Source organism: Tauraco erythrolophus, chromosome 3 (genome assembly GCF_009769465.1).
Source record: "Tauraco erythrolophus isolate bTauEry1 chromosome 3, bTauEry1.pri, whole genome shotgun sequence".
Lineage (NCBI taxonomy): Eukaryota > Metazoa > Chordata > Aves > Musophagiformes > Musophagidae > Tauraco > Tauraco erythrolophus.
This window is the reverse complement of record NC_141467.1, coordinates 77,177,758-77,201,288: the sequence shown is the minus strand read 5'-3', so window position 1 is coordinate 77,201,288 and position 23,531 is coordinate 77,177,758. Positions and strand designations below refer to the sequence as shown.

Below are 23,531 nucleotides of genomic sequence, written 5' to 3'. Positions count from 1 at the left end.
CTTGCAAAAGCGATAAAAGTTAATGTCTATTCCAGAAGAGCACTAATTGCATGTGAAATAGTGGGTTCACATTTCAGCTTAAATTCTGAATTTTCAGGTGACTTTTTGTCTGTGTTATCATTCAGGATGAAAATCTGAATAGCCAAATATCTGGATGTTTCTAATTCAGCTGAAATTTGTCAGTATTTTAGAGTTCCTACAGTAAGGATGTGTTACGGAACAAAAGATACTCACGTTGCTGCTAGGCTCACTAGGAGGGCTTGGATGATGGGGGTTGATGCAGCTGACTGTGGGCTGGGAGAAGCCATGGAGCTGAGGCTGGTTTCCTGACAGATATTTGAAAATTTCCAGCAAAATGGAAACAAAATTTCCCATCAAACTATTTTCTCAGCCTTGGATCATGTCTATAGGGAATTCTTTTCCAATTCTGTTGCAGACGTCAAGAGAAAGGTCAAGGCTGTAAACATTTTTATTGGGATGGATTAATGCTCTCCAAAGCTTCCAGACTAATTTGGTTGGTTGTTGGTTGGGGTTTTTTTTGAATATCATTGTAAGAAAGTTTTGTTTCCTATGTGAATGTAGTTCACCCCATTATCCACAGCCAGTTACAACATGATTGTGCAACGTGTTAGCATGCTGGGAACTATAAAGGGTATTTTACTATCCCAGGCCATGGACTACCGAATGCCATGGAGATGCAGATCTGCACCATTCTGAATGCTTTGGAGCATCGTTGGAGACATGAAGTTAGAAATTATCTTGCTCAGTAATAGTGCCCTGCTGCAGTTCAGACAGTAAGCACTGAAGGCAGGTAATAAGGCTGGGTCAGCCTCTACCGATGCAGAGGATTAACTGTTCTTGCTTTGGAGATTTGACAGAAAACATCACTCCCGGGTGGTGAGGTGGGAAATTTGCATTATCTTTCTGGGGGAGGAGACTAGTCTAGATGACCTCATGAGATCTCAATCAGTCCTATTTTTTAACCGGTAAGAGTTGTCTCTTTACCACCTACTTTGTTATCAGCACTATAATCAATTCATGACTCAGATCTATTGGTGCAGCTAACATCTGTGAACAAAGCTGGCTGGTTGTGTAACGGCCCACTGAGTTATTTTTGTTTAGCATAGATTCTTTACCTAAATGGACCCAAATACACTACTGTGGAGAGGAGGTGGTCACTCGCCTGCTCTGGACTTGCCCCGCGAGCAGCACAAGCCAGTGGAGCAGACTAGTGAGTGCCAGGTTGCCTTTTTTCATCTGTCCCATAAAAATCCTGTTATGTCTTTGTCATGGTATCAAGTTAGACTGTGCTATGACACACTATGAATACTGGAAACTTTATCATTAATTATTTGAATAATGCTTAAATTTAATGGCCTGAGGTAGGAGAGGGCCCTCCTATGCTCCAAGGCAGTGGAGATGCTCATCACAGATGACAGCTTCTCAGGGAGCATCAGGGTGCGGAGGGAAAATTTGCAGCATCCGAACGCAATAACTTGTGGCAGGTAGCAATAATGCTGAGTTAATTACGTATGTTTGGTACTATTCCAAGAGTAGAAGAGTTGAGTATCTCTGTTGCTACAAATTAAACAAGAGGATTAAACTAGCTTGCCAGATCCTGTTAGCCTTGGCCCAGAAGAACAGTCCTTAGTAGAGGTTTTGTCTTTGACTACTTCACGAATTCAGATTTGCTTGAAGTAAAACACAAGCAGATAAAATGGTTGAGGTAAAAATGCTTTTGAAGAGTGAATTGTTGGCCCTTGCAGAGGAGACGTGCAGCTAGTACCCTGGTAAAGCCACTGGACTTTTCCTCTGAATCACAGTTGTTTCTCATCGGCTGCTCAAGCAGCTGAGTAACAGTTGCAGCATGTGCAAAGCAGGAGGACATTCTGCAAACTTGTGGAATTTACTTTCACTGCAATCAGTGGGATTATTTGTGTGAGCAACTATTTGCAGGATTAGGTCTTTGGTGTCAGAGCAGAGACACCAAAATCTATCAGTTTGTCAAAGAGAGCTGGGAGGGCTAGATGTGCTGGTTGCCTCTGACAGCTCCGTTCTCAGTGGCAGCCTTTAATCTCATTTCTGATCATAAAGGGAAATAGAGTAGAAGATTAAATGAAGAAACGGAACTGGTTTTGAGGAGAGAACTTTGTACAGAGCTCACCAGTGGCTGGCTGCCATTGGAAGGACTCAAATGTGTGCAATGGTAGGATGGCAAAAGATGTAAAACATTTTATCAGCCCAGGCAGTATTGAGTTGCTCAGCTCTGGAGGCAGCAGAGCTTCCCATTGCTGAGTTATCTTACTGGATAAGGTTATACACGGATAGTTAACAGTTATAACCTGCCTCAGCTGGAATAGGGATATTTCAGGTTCCTTGTGGAGATTTTAAATAACGTTTTAGGGTATGTTTTGCTTCATCTGTAACAACTGGCTAGAGAGTTTCAGTGATTTATTTTCAATCACACCAAGTTTGAGGTTTTATGGAAGTTGTGAATGCTTTCCTCCTAGGGGTCCTGAGCTATTTCAGCCATTTCAATTTTTTAAAAATGTACGTGGTTAGAGTGGTATACTCAGTGGCTCAGGAGTACAGATCAGTGCTGTGTGAATTCACTTTCATGTTTGCTAACTGGCAGGGTATTGTCTCTCTTCCAGCTCTGCATTTACACAGCCAACCTGCATCTGTCAGAAAGGTGGGTTAGGAGGGTGATGCAAACTCAACATAGTCTAGTGCTAACAAAGTGGATGAGAAAAGAGGCTGCTACCTCCTCATTTATGTGGACTGAAAGGTTTTTGATCAGTGTTTCAACCTCGAGGCTGGAAGAGAATCTGAGGGATTATTACTTTAAACAGGTGAGGTCCTACGGCTGTTCAGTAGTACAAAAAGAAAACAGAATGTGTCTGTGCTTACTTACTGGGAATTAAGGGTATGTGTTTGTGGATCTCTCTGTCTAAGAATAGGGAGAGGTTGGTGCGTGCCTACATATTGCTCTGATACAGAGCTGGGAGCTGGCTGGCTATGCACCCAGACATTGAAAGAGATTTCTGTAGCCTAAACAGGACAAAAAGCAGTTTTCCCTCCTTTTCCCATCTTGTGCTGCATGCAGTCTGCTAAGAGTGGGTAATCTGATGCGGCATACCTAATTAATACATACCTAATTATAGCAATGGGGTGCAAGATGAGTGATTTTCTATACAGTCTGCAATTGAATGAGACTGGAAAGACATGGTCTTGATGGATGGACCACTCGGTGGATAAGGAATTGGCTGGATGGTCACACTCAAAGAGTTATGGTCAACGGTTCAATGTCCACGTGGAGGCCTGTGATGAGTGGTGTTCCTCAGGGATCAGTACTGGGACCAGTGCTATTTAATATTGTTGTTGGAGACATGGACAGTGGGATTGAGTGCACCCTCAGCACGTTTGCAGATGACACCAAGTTGTGTGGTGTTGTGGACACGCTGGAGGGAAGGGATGGCATCCAGAGGGACCTTGACAGGCTGGAGAGTTGGCTCTTGCGAATCTCATCAAGTTCAACAAGGCCAAGTGCAAGGACCTGCATATGAGTTGGGGCAAACCCAAGCATGAATACAGGCTGGGTGGAGAATGGATTGAGATCAGCACGGAGGAAAAGGACTTGGGAGTGCTGGTGGATGAGAAGCTCAACATGAGCCAGCAATGTGCGCAGGTAGCCCAGAAAGAAAATCGTATCCCGGGCTGCATCAAAAGAAGTGTGGCCAGCAGGTCAAGGGAGGTGATTCTGCCCCTCTACTCAGCTCTTGTGAGACCACACCTGGAATACTGCATTCAGCTCTGGAGTCCCCAAAACAAGAAGGATATGGAGCTGTTGGAGCGGTTCCAGAGGAGGGCCACGGAGATGATCCAAGGGCTGGAGCACCTCTCCTATGAAGATAGTCTGAGAGAGTTGGGTCTGTTTGTTACTGATACCTAGAATTTTAGTAATTAGAATTTAATCAATAGTTTGTGATTAATATAGGTTGCAATTGATTTTAATAATATAAAGCTATAAGAAATATTTCAATGAAAAGTATGCTCGTACAGTAACCAGATGCTGCTATGAAAGCCTTTGTATAATCCTGTACCAAGACCAAAGGGATAAGTTAGAATCATGTAGAAAGTAGATAACGAGTACAAGTTGACCTACCAATTGATTTATGATACTTACATAGAACTAGAAGAATGCATGTAGCTATCAAGGTTTGGGTTAATGAGAATGAAGAAGGCCAGCCTTAACGAGTTATGGGTACTTGCCAAGAAACCATGAGGTAATTACCAGAAACTGTGAACTTAAGCAAAATGTAATTCCGGCAGGGGGAGATCGCGACCACCGACTCATAGACCACCTACCCATATTATACCCCAGACTCATTTCCAGATGATTCTAAATTTTATTGCGCAGAATCGGAAATAGGAGAAGAATATGCTAATGATTTTCGGGAAATAATTTGTTTATGCATGTGTAAGCTCTATATAAGAAGTTTAATTTTGGTGCAAGGTGCGCACGCTAGGAGGAGATATCCCCCGTGCACCCGGCGCCGCAATAAAGAAGTGTCTGCTTATCTACATCCCATTGGTGTTGATAAGTTTCTTATTCCGGATTTTCGGTAACAGTTTTGGCGACCCAGATGGGACCTCGCTGAAGGAGACCAGAGGAGTCGGGGACCTGATCGGTTCCAGCCGGCACCGAGGATTTCTCGGGGACACCCATCGATCCCCGATCCGTAAGGTTCTTCGCGACGTCCCCTGGATTTTGGGTAAGACACTTCTTTTGTTTTAAACGAGTGGGTTCGAGTCCCACCGTTGTGAGTGGGTTCGAGTCCCACCACATAGAGGGGGTTCGAGTCCCGCCTCTGGAAAGTGGGTTCGAGTCCCACTGCGAGTGGGTTCGAGTCCCCTCGCTGTAGCCTGCCTGTCAGTCGCGGTGAAAGCTGCGCAGGGTTGGGCAGAGGATCCTCGTGGAGTGGAAGCCTAGGCGTCTGCCCGTAAGCCATAAGCGAAAGCTATTGCAGGGTTGGACATAGCGGAGACTTGGAACCTATATGCTAGCTATAGTGTTCTATAAGTTGTGCCTCTAACGTAAGTTAGAAGTTTTCTTGTGTGCTATATTGTGGAATTGTTTGTCTTGACTGGGTACTGAGGCGCTGAGTTTTGTGTTTATTGTGTTACATACTTGTATTCAAAGTAATAATTGCAGAACTGTGTGAGTGTGACTGTGAGAAAGAGACGTGCAACTGAACACGAAGCGAGTGCAGAGTTCGGATCCGTGGTCCTGCTATTCCGCGAGGGGTGCAGTCGGAGAAGAACAAAGCGACAGATTTGAGTGATTGTATATTGTACTGTAAAACAATTATATCATGGCATCTAAGTTAACTCGTTTGTTTAAAAGTAAAAGTGCGAGTAATTTGGCTACAAATGACAAAATCCCGAAAACTTCTCCATTAGGATGTTTGTTAGCACATTGGGGAGATATAGGAGATGATTTGCGAAAGAACAAAATGATTCAATATTGTAATCATTGGTGGCCGTTGTACACGTTAGAAGATCAAGAAGTATGGCCTGTGAATGGTACTTTGAATTATAACACTATTTTTCAGTTAATGCTGTTTTGTAGAAGGGAAGAGAAATGGGATGAAATACCTTATGTAGATTTGTTTTTCTATTTAAGGCAAAGAAAAGATTGGCAGAAGGAGTGCAGACTGATTGATGGAAATGGTCTGATATTGGCTGTTGCTACAGGGAATAAAAAGGGGAAAAAGTGTTGTACAACATGTGATATTGGAAAGGATTGTTTGAAAAAGAGGATTATTCCTGAAGCTGATGAGGGACCAGAATTAGATATATCTCCTCCTAGGAGAGAAAGAAATCGGGGTCGAGAATATCGGGAACAGATGCAAGAACCAGAAAGCAGTGGTATTGAGGATGCTGAGGAGGGTCCCTCTGAGGTTGTAATTCATACTCCTGTTTCTCGGAGAACTCGGCAGCAGACACACACAATAGCTCCCCTGCGGCAGGGAGTTGGTAGCAATGGGCCGGTGTATGTAAAGGTGCCTTTTTCAGTTACCGATTTGATGGCTTGGAAACAGGCAGCCGGACTTTATAGAGAGGATCCGGAAAGGGTAGGAAGAGTGGTGGATACTATAATTAGAACGCAGGACCCAGACTGGAGTGATTTGCAGGTGGTTTTAGATAATTTATTGGATGATACAGAAAAGCAAATGGTGTTGAAAGCAGGTAGAGCACAGGCTGAAGCGGCAGTTCTGAATGAAAATATGACTGGAACTTTAGAACAGAATTTTCCATCTGGGGATCCGCAGTGGGATCCAAATAATGCGGAGCAGAGACAGAGACTGAGTCGGTATCAGAAATGGATTTTATACGGAATTAAACATGCTATGCCTAAATCTTTGAATTGGTCTAAATTATATGAAGTAAGGCAGGATAAAAATGAATCTCCCTCAGTGTTTCTGGAGAGATTGAAGGAAGCTGCCAGGAAATATACTGATTTAAAGGTGGAAACTGAGGCAGCACAAATACAATTGGCTTTGATTTTTATGGGACAATCAGCACCAGACATAAGAAAGAAACTTCAGAAATTAGAGGGAGAAGACTCTAGGAGTTTGAATAAGATGATGGAAGCAGCCTGGAAGGTGTATAACAATAGAGAACAGGAGGAAAGAAAGTCTCGGGAAAACAGGCTGCTAGCAGTCATGACAGGAACAGTGAATAGAGGACAAGGCAGAGGAAGAGGTTCAGGATTCGGTGGAAGAGGAGGATTTGTGAACGGTGGTGGCAGGAATTTTAACACTCCCCTAGGAATGAATCAGTGTGCTTTGTGCAAGGAAGAGGGACATTGGAAAAGAGACTGCCCTAGAAAGGGAAATGCTCAGCAAGAAATGGCTAAAATCATGATGCTAGATGACTGAAGGGGACCGGAGGGGAACCCAGCTGAGCCTCTGGTTGTAATTAAGCTGGGAGAAAAAGAAGTTAAATTTTTAGTGGATACTGGAGCAACATTTTCAGTATTAAACACCTGTAAAGGAAAAATTGGAACAAAAACAGCAAATATTATAGGGGCCACAGGGAAAGAGGAAAGCAGACCGTTCCTGAAACCCCTGGATTTAAAATTTGGGAAAAAGATAATTACCCATGAATTTTTGTATGTACCTGAATGTCCAGTACCCTTATTAGGAAGAGATTTATTGTCTAAATTAAATGCTCAGATTAGTTTTGAAGAAGGAGAGATTCTCTTAAAAATACCGGAATCAAAAACAGGTGAAATTCTGATGATTCAGGAAACAACCGAAGTACAAGAAATACCTTCGGATGTAGATTTTGCTGTGATTCCCACAGTATGGGAAACAGATATCCCTGGCAAATCAAAACTGGCAGAGCCTGTTAAAGTAGAATTAAAAGAAGGGGCAAAACCAGTTAAATTGAAACAATATCCAATTAAACCAGAAATCAGACAAGAATTGAAGAAATTAATTGACAAGTTCTTGAAGTATAAGATTTTAGAGGAATGTGAATCTGAATACAATACTCCTATCTTACCAGTCAGAAAACCGTCCGGAGAATACCGGCTGGTACAGGATTTAAGAGCAGTGAATCAAATAGTCAAAGATATTTACCCAGTAGTAGCAAACCCATATACATTACTAACCTCGTTAAAAGAGACCTATCAGTGGTTTACAGTGCTTGATCTAAAAGATGCTTTCTTTTGTATACCCTTGGAAAAAGAAAATAGAAAACTGTTTGCTTTTGAGTGGGAGAATCCACAGACTGGACGAAAGATGCAGTTAACATGGACAAGGCTACCCCAAGGATTTAAAAACAGTCCGACAATCTTTGGGAATCAGCTGGCCAGAGAACTTGAGATATGGAAACAAGAGAAACCAAGGCCTGGACATCTACTGCTACAATATGTGGATGATATACTGATTGCTACAGAGGAGAAGTCAACTTGTATCCAGGTAACAATAGATCTTTTGAACTTTCTGGGACTAAATGGGTACAAGGTATCCAGGAAAAAGGCCCAAATAGCTTGCCAGACTGTAATATATCTGGGCTTTGAAATTTCTAAAGGACAGCGACAATTGGGAAAAAGTCGAAAAGAAGCTATTTGCAATATACCTGAACCAGAAAATATTCATGAACTCAGAGCATTCTTGGGAATGGCTGGGTGGTGTCGCCTTTGGATCATGAATTACGGGCTGATTGCTAAACCTCTGTACGAAGCCCAAAAGATTTCTCCTTTTGTGTGGGGACCAGATCAACAAAAAGCTTTTATCGAATTAAAACGTGCTTTGATGTCAGCACCTGCTTTAGGACTTCCAGACTTGACTAAGGACTTTCAGTTGTTTGTCCATGAAAGGCAACACCTTGCATTGGGAGTGTTGACCCAGAAGATGGGCAGTTGGAAACGACCTGTTGGATACTTCTCCAAACAACTGGACACAGTGAGTAAAGGATGGCCAAGTTGCCTGCGAGCGGTGGCAGCAACAGTGCTGCTGATACAGGAAGCTCGCAAATTGACTTTGGGAAGGACAATAACGGTCTATGTCCCACACATGGTGATAACTGTTTTAGAACAAAAGGGGGGTCATTGGTTATCCCCAAGCCGGATGATAAAATACCAAGTGGTACTAACCGAACAGGATGATGTGATTCTAAGAACAACTAACCTGGTAAATCCTGCAGTGTTTTTAAACTCCACACAGGAAGAAGGACAACTGGAACATGATTGTTTGGCTACTATCGAGTATGTTTATTCCAGTCGTGAAGATTTGAAGGATGTACCACTGGAGCGACCAGACTGGGAATTGTATACAGATGGCAGCAGCTTTATGGAACAAGGAGTCCGATACGCTGGATATGCGGTAACAACAGACACCACAGTTATAGAAGCCAGAGCATTGACCAGCACCACATCCGCCCAAAAAGCAGAACTTATTGCTCTGATTCGAGCCCTAGAATTAAGTGAAAGGAAGAAAGTGAACATTTGGACTGACTCCAAGTATGCCTTTGGAGTAGTGCATGTCCATGGAGTTCTGTGGAAAGAAAGAGGATTATTGTCCTCTCAAGGATCAAACATTAAGCATCAGAATGAAATTTTACAATTACTGCAAGCAGTTCAGAAACCAGAACAAGTAGCAATCACGCACTGTAAAGCACACCAAATTGGAAATACAAAAGAAATTGTTGGAAATAATTTAGCTGACAGAACAGCAAAGAAAGTAGCAAAGAAACAAGCATTCCAAATGGCATTAATTCCCTCCAAAACAGTAGCCCTTCCTAGGGAAAAGCCAAAATATTCAGAGGAAGATGATAAGTTAGGCCAATTATTAAACGCTAAGAAAAACTTAGCTGGATGGTGGGTAACCCCTAGTCGACAAGTAGTAATTCCACCTATTTTGATGAGAGAAATAATTCAAACAAAGCATCAAGAATGTCACTGGGGAGTAGAAGCTTTGGTAACTTCTTTACAGAAACAGGTAGTATCAGTTAAAATGCTAGGATTAGCTAAATTGATAACTGCAAAATGTGAAATATGTTTGAAAAATAATCCAGTAATCAAGAAAAGAGCCCACATGGGTAAGTTAAAATCTGGTACAGAACCTGGAGATTATTGGCAAGTAGATTTCTCAGAATTACCTAGACAGAATGGGTACCGGTACGTCCTGGTGGGGGTTGATACTTTTACAGGATGGCCTGAAGCCCTTCCCTGTCGTACCACACAAGCAAAAGAAGTAGTAAAATGGTTACTACAAGAAATAATTCCAAGATTTGGAGTTCCAATTGGAATTTCATCTGACAGAGGTCCACACTTTGTTGCTGAAGTAGTCCAAAGCGTTAGCAAAGTACTGGGCATTGCCTGGGACTTACATGCATCCTGGAGGCCACAATCCAGTGGAAAGGTAGAAAGAATGAATCAGACTCTAAAGAGACAAATAAGTAAAATTTGTCAAGAAACAAATTTAAAATGGCCTCAAGCATTACCTTTGGCATTACTTCGAGTCAGAGTACAGCCAAAGAGTGGAACCTCTATCAGTCCTTATGAATTGTTGTACGGAAAACCTTATGAATCCCCGGAACCAAATCCAGATATGCATGTAAAAGGAAAACAAGATGTATATAACTATTTGCTTTCTCTAGGGAAAACCTTGGCTGCAATTCGGAGTGCTGTGATTTGGAATCGACCTTTATCTTTAGACACTCCAGTGCATGATTTCCAACCAGGAGATTATGTCTACGTAAAAACGTGGACTTCTGAACCTCTGCAGGAGCGCTGGAAAGGACCTTTCCAAATATTGTTGACAACCTTTACAGCAGTCAAGATTGCAGAATCTACAGCTTGGATACATTACACTCGAGTGAAGAAAGCACCAACACCCTGGAAAATTGTGAATCATGACCCAGAGACTTTGAAACTGACTTTGAAACATGTCTAAATTCTCATATCCGTTTTCAATTGTTCTTTGGATCTTATGCTGGAAGGTAGTACTGGTGAAACCGTGGGCTGACTTGGTGAGTAGGAACAAAAGACAATTAGAAACAGAACAAGTGATTGAAATTCCCAAACAATCACCTGAGGAAAATTTGATATTAGGATTAATTAAAGGATTTGCCAATTTACAGAATGTTACACAGATTACTGCTTGCTTGCCAATACCAAGGGCAGCAGGTGAATCTATTCCATGGGGAATCTTAACCATGAATTTGACTGATCCAGAACATAAAAATGAGACCACTCACTGTGAACAAAAGCCAGTGACTCAATGGTATGAACAAGTGAGATATATTAGAAAACAATGGAAGTTCCCAGGAAGTAGGGCTGAGTGTAGAAAATTATTGAATTCAAACTTTGTAGACACTAGTGGTGGTTGGACAGGACTAGATTCAGGATATGGTTACGGATGGTGTTTTTATGATGAACCAATAAGGAAAAATACAAGCCGCATAATACTGAAATGGGAATGTGAAGAAAATACTCAAACTTCACAAAAGGAACAACTTACTTGGGAATCAATTTGGTCCATGGCTATATTCTCCCAATTTCAATACATGGCAAAAACCCCTTGGTGTTTTACATGGGTAGGGTCAGTTTATTCAGTTTGGCCAACAGTGACAGATAGAGGAACTACGTCACGAGAAAAAGGGAGTTCAGTATCTTGGTGGAAATGTGAAAAAGTTTACAATTGTAGTACCGTAAGTAAAGCAATACAAGAAATTCCCCCTTTAGCAGCTGCAGTGAGGTATGGGTGTTTCTGTCGAGGACTCAAAAACGATCTTCAATTGACTGCAGATTATCAGATTAAAAAGGGAACATTCCTAAGTTGTAAAAATAGTACGATCCAAAGTCCTGGACACTTGGTTTGGGCATTAAATGATGGGACCTGGACAACTCACTTACCATTAGATGGTAAAGTTAAACAAATTACCTTAGGCATGCCAACATTGTGTCCAATTTGGAAAAAATCACCATTTAAAGGACCCCTAGAAAAGCTAAATCTAAAACGAACTAAAAGGTCTGAAACAGATGACACTTGGAACGAACCATCAACAGGACTAAAAATCAGCTGGGCCCTTGAGTCTCTTCTAAATCCTATAGCCTCATATAGAAACAGAGAATGGCTGTATCATTTGACAAGTCAAGTAGAAAAGTTAGCAAATGTTACAAAGAAAGGGTTCAAAGAATTGAACATTCAATTGCAGGCAACATCTAGAATGACACTTCAAAATAGAATGGCTTTAGACATGCTTCTACTCAAAGAACATGGAGTATGTGGATATCTCAAGGATAAATTAGACCACTGCTGTATACACATTCCAAACGTTACTCAGGATGTAGAGCATGACTTGGATTTGCTAGGAAAAATTGAAAAAGAAACAGAATCAATCCGAGAAGACATGTCGGAAGACTGGATAGGAAAAATTTTCAAAGGGCTGGGCTGGAATCTAAGCTCTTGGATCCAATCTTTGATTAAAACTCTGTTTCTGTTGCTAATTGTCTTCCTGATGATCATGCTGTTATATACTTGTTTGAAGAAACAGTTTGCTAACAGAATTGCAATCAGTCGCAGAATCATGAGAGAGTTACCTACTATTCCACCAGACTAAAGTTTACCACCAAATTATGCTGAAACGAATCTTAGCTTTGAAAATGATAATGAATAAGTGCTAAGCAGTAAAGATAAAAGTGGTGAAAGTATTGAAATAGTTTTCAACACTTTCAAAGGGGGGAAATGTTACTGATACCTAGAATTTTAGTAATTAGAATTTAATCAATAGTTTGTGATTAATATAGGTTGCAATTGATTTTAATAATATAAAGCTATAAGAAATATTTCAATGAAAAGTATGCTCGTACAGTAACCAGATGCTGCTATGAAAGCCTTTGTATAATCCTGTACCAAGACCAAAGGGATAAGTTAGAATCATGTAGAAAGTAGATAACGAGTACAAGTTGACCTACCAATTGATTTATGATACTTACATAGAACTAGAAGAATGCATGTAGCTATCAAGGTTTGGGTTAATGAGAATGAAGAAGGCCAGCCTTAACGAGTTATGGGTACTTGCCAAGAAACCATGAGGTAATTACCAGAAACTGTGAACTTAAGCAAAATGTAATTCCGGCAGGGGGAGATCGCGACCACCGACTCATAGACCACCTACCCATATTATACCCCAGACTCATTTCCAGATGATTCTAAATTTTATTGCGCAGAATCGGAAATAGGAGAAGAATATGCTAATGATTTTCGGGAAATAATTTGTTTATGCATGTGTAAGCTCTATATAAGAAGTTTAATTTTGGTGCAAGGTGCGCACGCTAGGAGGAGATATCCCCCGTGCACCCGGCGCCGCAATAAAGAAGTGTCTGCTTATCTACATCCCATTGGTGTTGATAAGTTTCTTATTCCGGATTTTCGGTAACATGTTCAGCCTGGAGAAGAGAAGGCTCCGGGGTGATCTTATTGCAGCCTTCCAGTAATTAAAGGGGGCCTACAGGAAAGCTGGAGAGGGACTTTTTACAAGGGAATGTAGTGATCAGACAAGGGGCAATGGATTTAAACTGAAAGAGGGCAGATTTAGACTGGATATAAGGAAGAAATTTTTCACTCTGAGGGTGGTGAGGCAGTGGAACAGGTTGCCCAGAGAAGTGGTGGATGCCCCATCCCTGGAAGTGTTCAAGGCCAGGTTGGATGAGGCTTTGGGCGACCTGGTGTAGTGGAGGATTTCACTGCCCATGGCAGGGGGGTTGGAACTAGATGATCTTTGAGGTCCCTTCCAACCCAAACCATTCTACGATTTGTTATGGTTTGAAGTGGGGGGGGAGGTCCGGGTGGCAGAAGCTGCCCATCAGACCGGACTCCCGTCCCCCTCGGGGCTTGAGCCAATCGGCGCCTCTGCGAATTGCCCTATTTACGTCGGACAAAGGAACCGGAAAGGTGTGCCTTTGCCCAGGAGCAAGGAGACGGGAGGGGGGCACGGCCCCCGCTCCCGGCTCCCGGCCGGGCCGGCGGCCTGGGCCGGGCCGGGCCCGCTCCGTCGAGGATGGCGGCGGCGGAGCCGCTTGGGGAACTCGGGGAGAGCCCCGCTGCCGGGGCGCCCACCGGGCCGAGTTCACCCAGACAGGACTGAAATCTAAGAGAAACGGCCACACACACATAAGAGGTCAGTGAAGATGGAACGGAACAACGTGTGCCGCGGCTGAGTCCCCTTGCCAGCAGCAGCCCCTTTTCAAACAAGTCCTCGGTGGAGCAAGCAGAGACCCACTCGCAACCAGTGGATGACCCACGTCGGGAAGAGATGCCTAAGCCTGAGACTATTGTGAATCATGGGCACAGGTAGAGACACATTTTACGCATTTTACGCATTCAGAGTCTGTACGGAGAGGCATTTAAGGTCGACATGACGACCCACGCCGGAGCACATTTAAAGTTTATTGATGACCCACGCCAGAGCGAGTGGCTGCGGCTCCTTAAAAGCCCAGGACTGGTAAAGCCCGCACTTGGGGCAAATCCGATGGGGTAAGGATTTGCCCCCCAGCGGGCAGGATTCACGCTTTCGCCGTGAGTAGGGGATCCACTGGAGCAAGGGACAATGGTGTAAGGACTCCTTTTCCTTTAAGAGAAGCGGCAGTAACAACATGGAATGAACTGACCTGCACTCCCCCATTCCCTGCCCCCCTGCGCCGCTGGGGGGAGGAGGTAGAGCCGGGAAGAAGAGGCAAAGAGGGAGGGAGTGGTGGTGTTTTTAAGACCTGGCCTTGTTTTCTTGTTATTCTCTTAAGTAACCGTTTTTGTGTGCTTTTCTCTTTCTAGGTAGCTGTTAATAAATAGTTTTGCATTAAGAAAAAAAGCCTCTTTTGCCCGGGACCGTGGTTGGTGGGTGCTCCTCTGTTCCTGTCTCGATCCTCAGCTCTTTTATTACATTTTTCTCTCCTCTCCATTTTACTGGACTGGGAGAGCTGCGTGGGTTTGGTTGCCGAACTCAGCCCAACCCACGACAGATTCTATGATTCTATGAGACTGGGACAAAGGAGAAAAGCTCAGGACTGAAATTACTAATTTTTCTTCAAGTAACGTGTTAATGTTACCAATGTCATCAAGTTAGATGTTGGTTTCCCGAATGTTTTATATTATAGAGCATTACCTCTGCGGTAAAAGAAGCAAAAACTGTCACCGCATCACATTTATTTACATGTATTATTCATTCTCCTTCAGCATCATAGCATATTGATAATTTCAGGCGATTTAAACCTGATGTTTATATTGCAACATGTATTTTTCTAGTGATAGAAATGTCCAAGTTTTAAAACTGAATCATAATTTCAAATACAGACTTTGTGCGCAGTACCACAAACGGGCACACGATGGCAGGATGATGACATTTTAAAGCAGACACGTTTACGCGTGTCGTGGTAGTCATAGCAACTAGTCTGAAATGTCTGTAAAGTATGTTTTGTGGAGGAAAATATTTTTCATTTTGCATTTTGAGGTGCAAGCAGTGTTTCCTTTTCTTTTCTTTTTTTTTTTTTTAGTTAGCATGAAAGTCAGCTTCATCATACAGTACTAACTTTCCAAAATTTGATTAGAAAAAGACGACTATTAAGAATACAGTAAATACAGTCCACCGAGTTCTTGCCACAAGCCTTTAAAAGCATTCCATGCAAATCACTGAATGTTTGGGGGGTTGCGGTGGTTCTTTTCCTTTTTTTGCTGTTGCTTTTTTTGTTTTTGCATGTCCTTCTTTTCAGGAAGCCTTATCCTTAATATATTGCAGAGTACCTTTTCTTCTTCCCAAGAAGCCGGAGAGCCTGAGTTTGTCATCAGTGAAGAGGAGCTGGGGTAGGTAGGGGGAAGTACTTTTCATTTGTTCCTACTGAAACTGTCTTATTCATCCAAAAAGTCTTTGAGCTAAATGTCAATCAAAAGGCAATAGTTTTATGCCAATTACACCCTCACTGAAAGAGGTGTAGATTTCTTACAATAAACATGAAAACAGTTAACAAAACCTAAAGTGGATTTGATAATTTTGGAATAACCATCCTGAATGTAGTACACAAAGTCTTTGGTGTTTCTGAGTATTGAGATAATGGCCAATTACTTTCAGAAATTAGTTCTTAAAACAGTCCAAGAAGTTGATACAAACTTTTATATTATGATGATTGATTTTCCTTCATTCAAACATCTGTTTGGCAGAAAAATGCTCCAGATATAGTCTATTATCACAGCACAGAGTCAAGTATACCACTTAATTATGCCTTGGGCCAACAAACAGGGGCAGATTCTTCAGTGAAATCCAGGTGTCTCTGCATTTATCCATGTAAATAATGTTGCAGGACTGATATCGTGCTCTGCAGAAGCCGAAATTATTGAGGAAGATTTATTTGCAGTAACAAGGGATACATTCACCAATGCAAGAGAAAAAAGTTTTAGACAAGCTTAAAATCACTTGCGTGTGGAAAATTAAGACAATTAATGATGCTGGAGCATCTCGTAATCTCAGATTGCTGCAAACTCTGTATTTCTAGTGTTTTCACTTGAAATGACTGGAAATCATTTAAGAACTGCCCTTCATGGTCTGGCACTGATGATCTTGCTCTTTCAGAAGCCTGAAAATATCTACATATCTCAATATTTTCGGGACGCTTTTGTTCACATTTAGTTTGAGAGGAAAAAAAGGACGGTTCTGAGAGAAGTTCTTGCTTATATCCTCCCCTCCACCTCCCTTTCCCCAATTGCACTTTCCCATATAGGACTGTTAACACCAAATATTTCTGCACAGAGACAGACTATCCTTTCCCACATTGTTATGTTGACACTTTTTAACAAAACGCTACATTTTCTGAAGATTATTTCTGAGATTAAAAGGTTGTGATTTTGGGTCTAGCTCCAACAAAAGAAAAAAAGCAAGCCAAAAAACCCCAGCCACCGTGTTCAGAATGGCTGCATGGGAATGATGCATCATGCTTTCTAATGGCAATCTTCAACTCTGTGTATCCAAAACAAGCTGTAACAGTTTTACAGTAAAGTTGTTTCAAGGATTTTTTTTGAAGCTTATTAATCTCAGTTTTCATTTATTCAATCATACATATGCATAAAACTTTTTTATTATTCAGTTAGTAATTTGCCTGAACACCAGGGCTTTATCTCGAATGCTCGTGAAGAAGGCTGTTCTTATGTTGGGTCATCTGGAAGTTATTCTCCTCTACTGTAGGGCTTGCAGTTAATTAAATTCAAAGAATCTATTTGACTGCTAATCTCTGTTATACTTCAGATAAGAAAAAAAACCATTTTTCATCAGTCTGTGGAGAGAGACACTACTAACGCACCTCCTGAGCTGTAGCCACAATATACATTGAAACTCAGGAAGTATGGCCTGCCCAAAGGTTGACTTAATATTTTAGAGGGGCATATCCCTCTGTGATGAATACAGAATGGCTCTTCTGATGCATTTATTATACAAAATGAACCATGTTTCTGAACTTTTAATGCAATGGAAATTTATCTGGAATATTATGCTCTGCGTGTGATTTAATTAATATAGGAGGAAAAAGGAATGAGCTGCAGTTGCAATAAAAGGGGTCTTTACCTAAATTATCATCCCAGAAAAGTGATTGTTTTTATGAAAATCAGTAAGAAATTAAGAAAATTTTTTTGTTTTTTGTTTTTTTTACTTGGGTTTTACTTTCTGACTGCGGCTTTGGTTCTGCTAACTGAAGGAGAGACCTTAGTGGCCACTTTCTGACTTTTATTTCTACTAGTATAGGAATTCAGATGGAAAACCAAGTGAAAATCAGGTACCAGTTGACCCAGGCAGTTGAAACTGGTATCAGCCAGGAATCCCTAAATGTCTGACAGTTCTGTAAAAATCACAGCTGATAAACAGGGACATCTCAGCTTACTAACAACAGAAATGCTTTGATTCTATACTGTTGCTGTTATATATACTAATGGTCCACATTTTCTCACATGCATCTTCCATAAATCCTTTTGTGAGACTCTCCAAAAGGGTCTAAGTTACACTTTTTAAGATAAGACAGTTACCCAGTTTAAGAAAGGAAGTAGTAGAAACCACATTCTTTAAGATATTTAATAGTGTTCACTGTACCATTAGTAGATATCTTTACTTGGTAAGGAAAGCTAAGTTCTTGAGAAACACTGAAACCAAGCAACTGTGATTGAAACTAATTTCATATCTTTGCCTTCAAGAGTGTTGATCTGGGAGTTTGAAGAAGGTCACCTTTTATGCTGAATGGAAGAAATACAGACAGCATTTACTTATCTAAGAAGTTCAATAATTAAAGAATCATAGAATGGTTTGGATTGGAAGGGACCTTTACAAATCATCTAGTCCAACCTTCCTGCCATGAACAGGGACATCTTCTACTAGATCAGGTTGCTGAAAGCCCTATCCAACCTGAACATTTCCAATGATGAGGTATCCACAACTTCTCTGGGCAACTTGTGCCAGTGTTTCACCACCCTCATTGTAAAAAATTTCTTCCTTATCTCTGATATAAACCAACTCTCAGTTTAAAACCATTACCCCTTGTCCTGTCACTACAGGCATTGGTAACAAGTCTTTCTCCATCTTTCTTATTCTTATAAGCCCCCTTCATATATAGAAAGAACGCAATAAGGTGTCCCCGGAGCCTTCTCTTCTCCAGGCTGAACCACTCCAGCTCTCACAGCTTTTCTTCATAGCAGAAGTGTTCCATCTCTTGGATCACTTTTGTGGTCCTCCTCTAGACCTGCTCCAACAGGTCTGTTTCTTCTCTGTACTAAGGACTCCAGAGCCGGATGCAGGACGAGCTGAGTTCAGGACTCAGGTGAGGTGTCACCAGAACAGAGTATCATAGAATCATAGAATGGTTTGAGTTGGAAGGGACCTCAAAGATCATCTAGTTCCAACCCCCCTGCCATGGGCAGGGACACTTTCCAATAGATCAGGTTGCTCAAAGCCTCATCCAACCTGCCTTGAACACTTCCAGAAATGGGGTATCCACAACTTCTGTAGGCAACCTGTTCCACTGCCTCACCACCCTCAGAGTGAAAAATTTCTTCCTTATATCCAATCTAAATCTCTCCTCTTTCAGTTTAAATCCATTGCCCCTTGTCTGATCACTACATGCCCTTGTAAAAAGTCCCTCTCCAGCTTTCCTGTAGGCCCCCTTTAAGTACTGGAAGGCTGCTAGAAGGTGTCCCCGGAGCCTTCTCTTCTCCAGGCTTAACAATCTCAATTCTCTCAGCCTGTCTTCATAGCAGAGGTGCTCCAGCCCTTGGATCACCTTCATGCCCTCTTCTGGACTCGCTCCAACAGCTCCATGTCCTTCTCATGTTGGGGACTCCAGAGCTGAATGCAGTATTCCAGGTGGGGTCTCACGAGAGCAGAGTAGAGGGGCAGAATCACCTCCCTCAACCTGCTGGCCACGCTTCTTCTGATAACAGCCCAGGATACTGTTGGCTTTCTGGGCTGCCAGCGCACATTGCCGGCTCATGTTGAGCTTCTCATCGACCAGCACTCCCAAATCCTTTTCCTATGTGCTGCTCTCAATCCATTCTCCGCCCAGCCTGTACCTGTGCTTGGGTTTGGCTTTCCAGGCTGCAATCATACATTGCCAGCTTAGGTCCAATTTTTCATCCACCAGTATCCCCAAGTGCTTCTCCACAGGGCTGCCCTCAAAGATAATTCTGTAGTTTTTCTCAGGTTTCTTAGCATTTAGATTTTGCATTGCTTTAGACATTTAACAAAAATACAGTAATATTTACCATGAAAACTAATTTTTATACATCTTTAAATCTTTTATAAAGTGAATTGTTAACACAAAAGACACTTAGGACCAGGGAGTGAATTTGTACTGATTTTTGTAGATCTGAGGACTTGGAAAGACCCGAGTTCTGTCCTTGTTTCAGAGAGGAAATTTGAGACATTGGGTGGGTGGAAGAAAAAGGATTGATGGGTGTAGATATAGTAAGGGGGAAATGCGCTTGAAAGCTTAAGGAGGAGAGAAAATTTGAAAAGAAAAAGTATGACACAATCCAATTGAGCAGAAATAGAGAACAAAAAATCATCAAGAGACTTCGCTTAAAAGAGATGGTAGAATGGAGATGTATTTTATAGGCTGCTATATTGGATTAAAGGAGGCCTATAATGAAAAGCTATGTGCAACAAAGGTGTGAGACAGATAGGTTTCTACTTTTTTATTTTTTTCATGACTGAGGCCTTCCAGCCATTTTCACATTTGGTTGATGGCAAAGTATGAAATCTCAGAGGGTCACAGTCATCTTTGGTTTTTGTTTGTGAGGTAGAGAGCAGACCCCATTGCATTTTGCTCCTGTTATAACAAAACACCTTTCCCTCAGGAGAAGCAGACGGAAAGGTAGACAGACTCCTTTTGGTAGAAATACAAGAGCCAGAGTGCAGACCATTATCTATCCAGTGGGCCAAATGCACCCTGGAGTCACTGAAGTAAGGGGAGTTACGCTCAAGATTTCAGCCAAAGTAAAGCCGGATGCCACGTTGATGCTCCTCTTTTCCCTGTTATTTTGTGCTTGCCTTTGGCAAACTTTAGCTTTTCTCTTTCCACTTTTCTTCAACATCACTAGACCTGATCTTTTGAAATCTTAAAATACCAAATGCCTTACATCTAAATGATGCTCCAGGCCTAGGTGTAGCATGGCCCTTTAGAAAGCCAAGCCCGTTGGGCAGCCTGACCTGACCAATTCGCCCTCAGGCAGCCAGATGCTCCCAGGGCGGGTGCTGCCTGGTGTGGGCAAGACAAGGAATTAGGTACAGAAACTTCTCCAAATCCATTCTGCCAATAACATGAGATTGTAAATTGTTTCCCCTAACAAGAGTTTGCCTGCATCAGGAGCCAGCTTCGTGCAGGGGCTGATGGATCCAGCACTCAGAAGTTCATGTTTAAGGGCCCCACTGAGGAAGAACAGTGTGGCTAGCGAAACATAAAGAACTTTTGGTTTTTAAGCCTATCCTATAAAAAGTGAAGGTCCCTTTGCGTTGAAGGAAGCCCAGAATCTAGACCAACATAGTTGCAATCTTTCTGAGTTTACTTCTAAAACCTTTGTTCTGCTCTTCATTCTCTCAGTTTAGCTGCTGTAGCCATCTCTTTACCCTGGTTTCTGGCTTTGCACTTTCACCACCTGTCTGCCCAGATGCTGCTTTGTCCACAGCATACCAGTGCCTCTTTGGACAATCAGCTGAAGCTTGATTGAGCTGTACTTCACCTCCATCTCATTTCTGCTCTTCTGTCTCTCCCCTGGCTTCTCGGTCATGTTGTTTTTGCATGTTGTAGGGATGGTCAATACTTTTTTTTCAGCACCTCTGTCCTCATTCTGTTTTGTGACCTCTTTTGTATTGCTGTGTGCTCCAGGAGTGCTGAGACAAAAAGGCTGGGACAGAGCATATCTCCTTCACTCTCTTCCTAGGAGACCATTTATTCCAGGAAACCTGTTCTATTGGTCTCACCTATCTTTGTTCAGTTGTTTAATATTAAGCACTTATCCAACAGTGTGAATTGCAATTAACATGAATTATATGACATGACTGTTCCTGCCCTGATTTTCTCTCATTTACACAAGTGCTAAGCTGTAAGCACATTTTGTCTTCCAAACATTTCCCAAGGCAGGTATTTTTGAAAGCCTTCGATAACGAAGGACACCAGGCTGTTGGAGAGAGACGTCAGCGCATAAATAAAATTTACAGTGTTCTAATATTTAGACCTTACTTCATGGCCATTCATTATGTTCTACTGTAGCTCAGATTTGGGTTGGGAAGGGGCTTGGAAAAGGTGCAGCTAGTTAAAGATGAGCATATGGAGCACGCTGCTTCACAAAGTTGAAACCCTGACGCAATAGTGATTTTTTTTTTGCTCGCATTACACGGGCCAGCTTTCAGGAAATGTATGTCAGGACACATAGCTTGTCTGAGTTGGGAATCATGACATCCTTTACTATGCTGTGCATTGCCAAACTCCCTAGAAAATACTCTTCAGGCAATTTAAATCCATATTTCAAGTTCATTTGCAAACAGATGTTTTCAAAAACTAAGGCTGAGTCAGTATTTTCCTTTCTGTCCTTTGGTGGTACAAATTTTATCTTATCCTTTCCTCTACTCAATAAAGCACACATTGCACTTCAAAATTTCTCATTTGTTCCTGCAAAGCTGAGATGGTGATGCTGTTTGAGCCATCCTTGGTCCTAAAAGTCATTACTGATGTAAGAAATGTGCTCAGCCCTGGCCTACATGACACTACTGTTTCATCTGGAGGCATCCTTCTCTCCAAGCCATACAAACCCAGTGCTCTAATGCTGTGTTCGCTTCAGCCTTTAGCTGACTGCCTAACACTTATGAGCGAAATGTGTTTTGTATGTTGTCTGTGAAACTAGTTTGTGCAGCAATTGGTCTTCTTTCAAGAGAAGAGTGCTATATAAATGTAAGTCACTAATATTGCCATTACCCAAGGACAGAAAAGGATGAAAATGTGCATATATATTTTTTAGTGCTGGGGTAATTACAGCATTCTGTAAGCCTATTTAAATATTATTTGTTTGGCATAATGGTTGCTATGTAATTTTAAGCAAGAAGAAATGCAGATGGTTTATGCTTCTTTTACTTCCATTTTAATTCAGTGATATTAAACTAGGGAAATTTCAGATTGCAGAAAATGAAATAATAGGATTATTTTAAAAAGAGCAATGATATAGAATGATAAATGAAAATAACTCTGGTTACTTAGAGATAATACTTGTTTAAAGTAGCAAACAGCAGTAAAACTGTACATGCCTCTGTTTTTCATCTGCTTCTACTTTTTTCATCCTGAGATCCCAGAATCTTGAAAGCAGAACAGAAAAAGCTTATGAAAACTCTGTGAAGTCTACCTACTTCTACAACGGGATTATTCATTACCATGTGTTTTCCTCATCTGGCAGTAAATGGCCAAAATGCTGAGACCACCACCGTCTCACTTGCAAATTGTTCCACAGTCTAACCAGTCATGCTATTGAGAAGATATGCCTGCAGTTGAATCCAAATTGTCTGCAATCATGTTGCTTCCTTTCCTTTGTTATCCTGAGTAGTTCCTCCCCACCCACGTGTTTAACCTCTCCGAAATATTTGTAGATGGCAATCAGATCCCTCTGAGTCACTGCTTAGCTAAGCTGTATGCATTTTGAGCTTCGTTCTTTTCCCATGTAAATCTTTTCAGACATTTAACCATTTTTCTCCACTTTCCTGTGTAATCCTCAACGCTCACTGAAGTCATTAGAAGATTTGCCGCTGGCTGAGCGTGGGAATCAACGGCAAGCCTTACACAGAGGGTCCCTTTAGTGGACTGTGTGTGGCTGGAGCTACACTATGAAGCTCGTGTTTTAGCTACACAAATAGGTAAAGTCCCAGCTCTGTTAGAAACCAGTGTCCACATTCTTACTCGCTGTAGCATGGCCTGATATAATCACCCAAGGTAGCAGAAGCAGTGTGCAGGAAATAACATGTCTTCCAGACTTCAGTGGTAGAACCACCATTTTATTAGATTACTGGTCTGACTAATGGTGTGTGGCTAGACACACAAGGATATTTTGTCATTTTTAACTTATTTACCGTTTTGATTTGGAACAATAGTTTGGAAATGTGAAATATTCTGTGGAATGGAAAGTTTTTAGAATTTTTCTTTAGGAGAACTAATGTAAAACAGCATTTTTGAAAAATACTGTGGTCAGGGAACTGACTTTTGACCAGAGGAGGAGCCCTGGAAGCCAGGCAGCTGGTCAGCACTTTTGACCGCTCCCTTTCCAAAAATCTGTGACCAAAAATCTATCCATACTGAGAGCTAAGGAGCTTAGAAGCCAAGGCAGGCCACACTGGCCTCCTTTCCTGCTTTCCATCAACAGTTTTGACAGGCCCTCATAGAGTGTCGTTATTAAATCAAATCAGTATTTACAGCCAGAAAATGTCTGTCAGAATATATTTTTAACAAGCTGAAC

General features: G+C 41.8%; 1 protein-coding gene across 1 annotated transcript; it reads left to right on the top strand.

Moving 5' to 3' along the window:
• The first annotated feature begins 741 nt into the window (after positions 1-741).
• On the top strand, positions 742-20,765 carry LOC147529053 (uncharacterized). Its single transcript, XM_086609327.1, is given in 5 exon segments — positions 742-794; positions 4,633-4,775; positions 5,758-6,137; positions 6,336-9,034; positions 20,639-20,765. Coding segments are annotated over 5 exon segments (3,402 nt in total).
• The last annotated feature ends 2,766 nt before the right edge of the window (positions 20,766-23,531 follow it).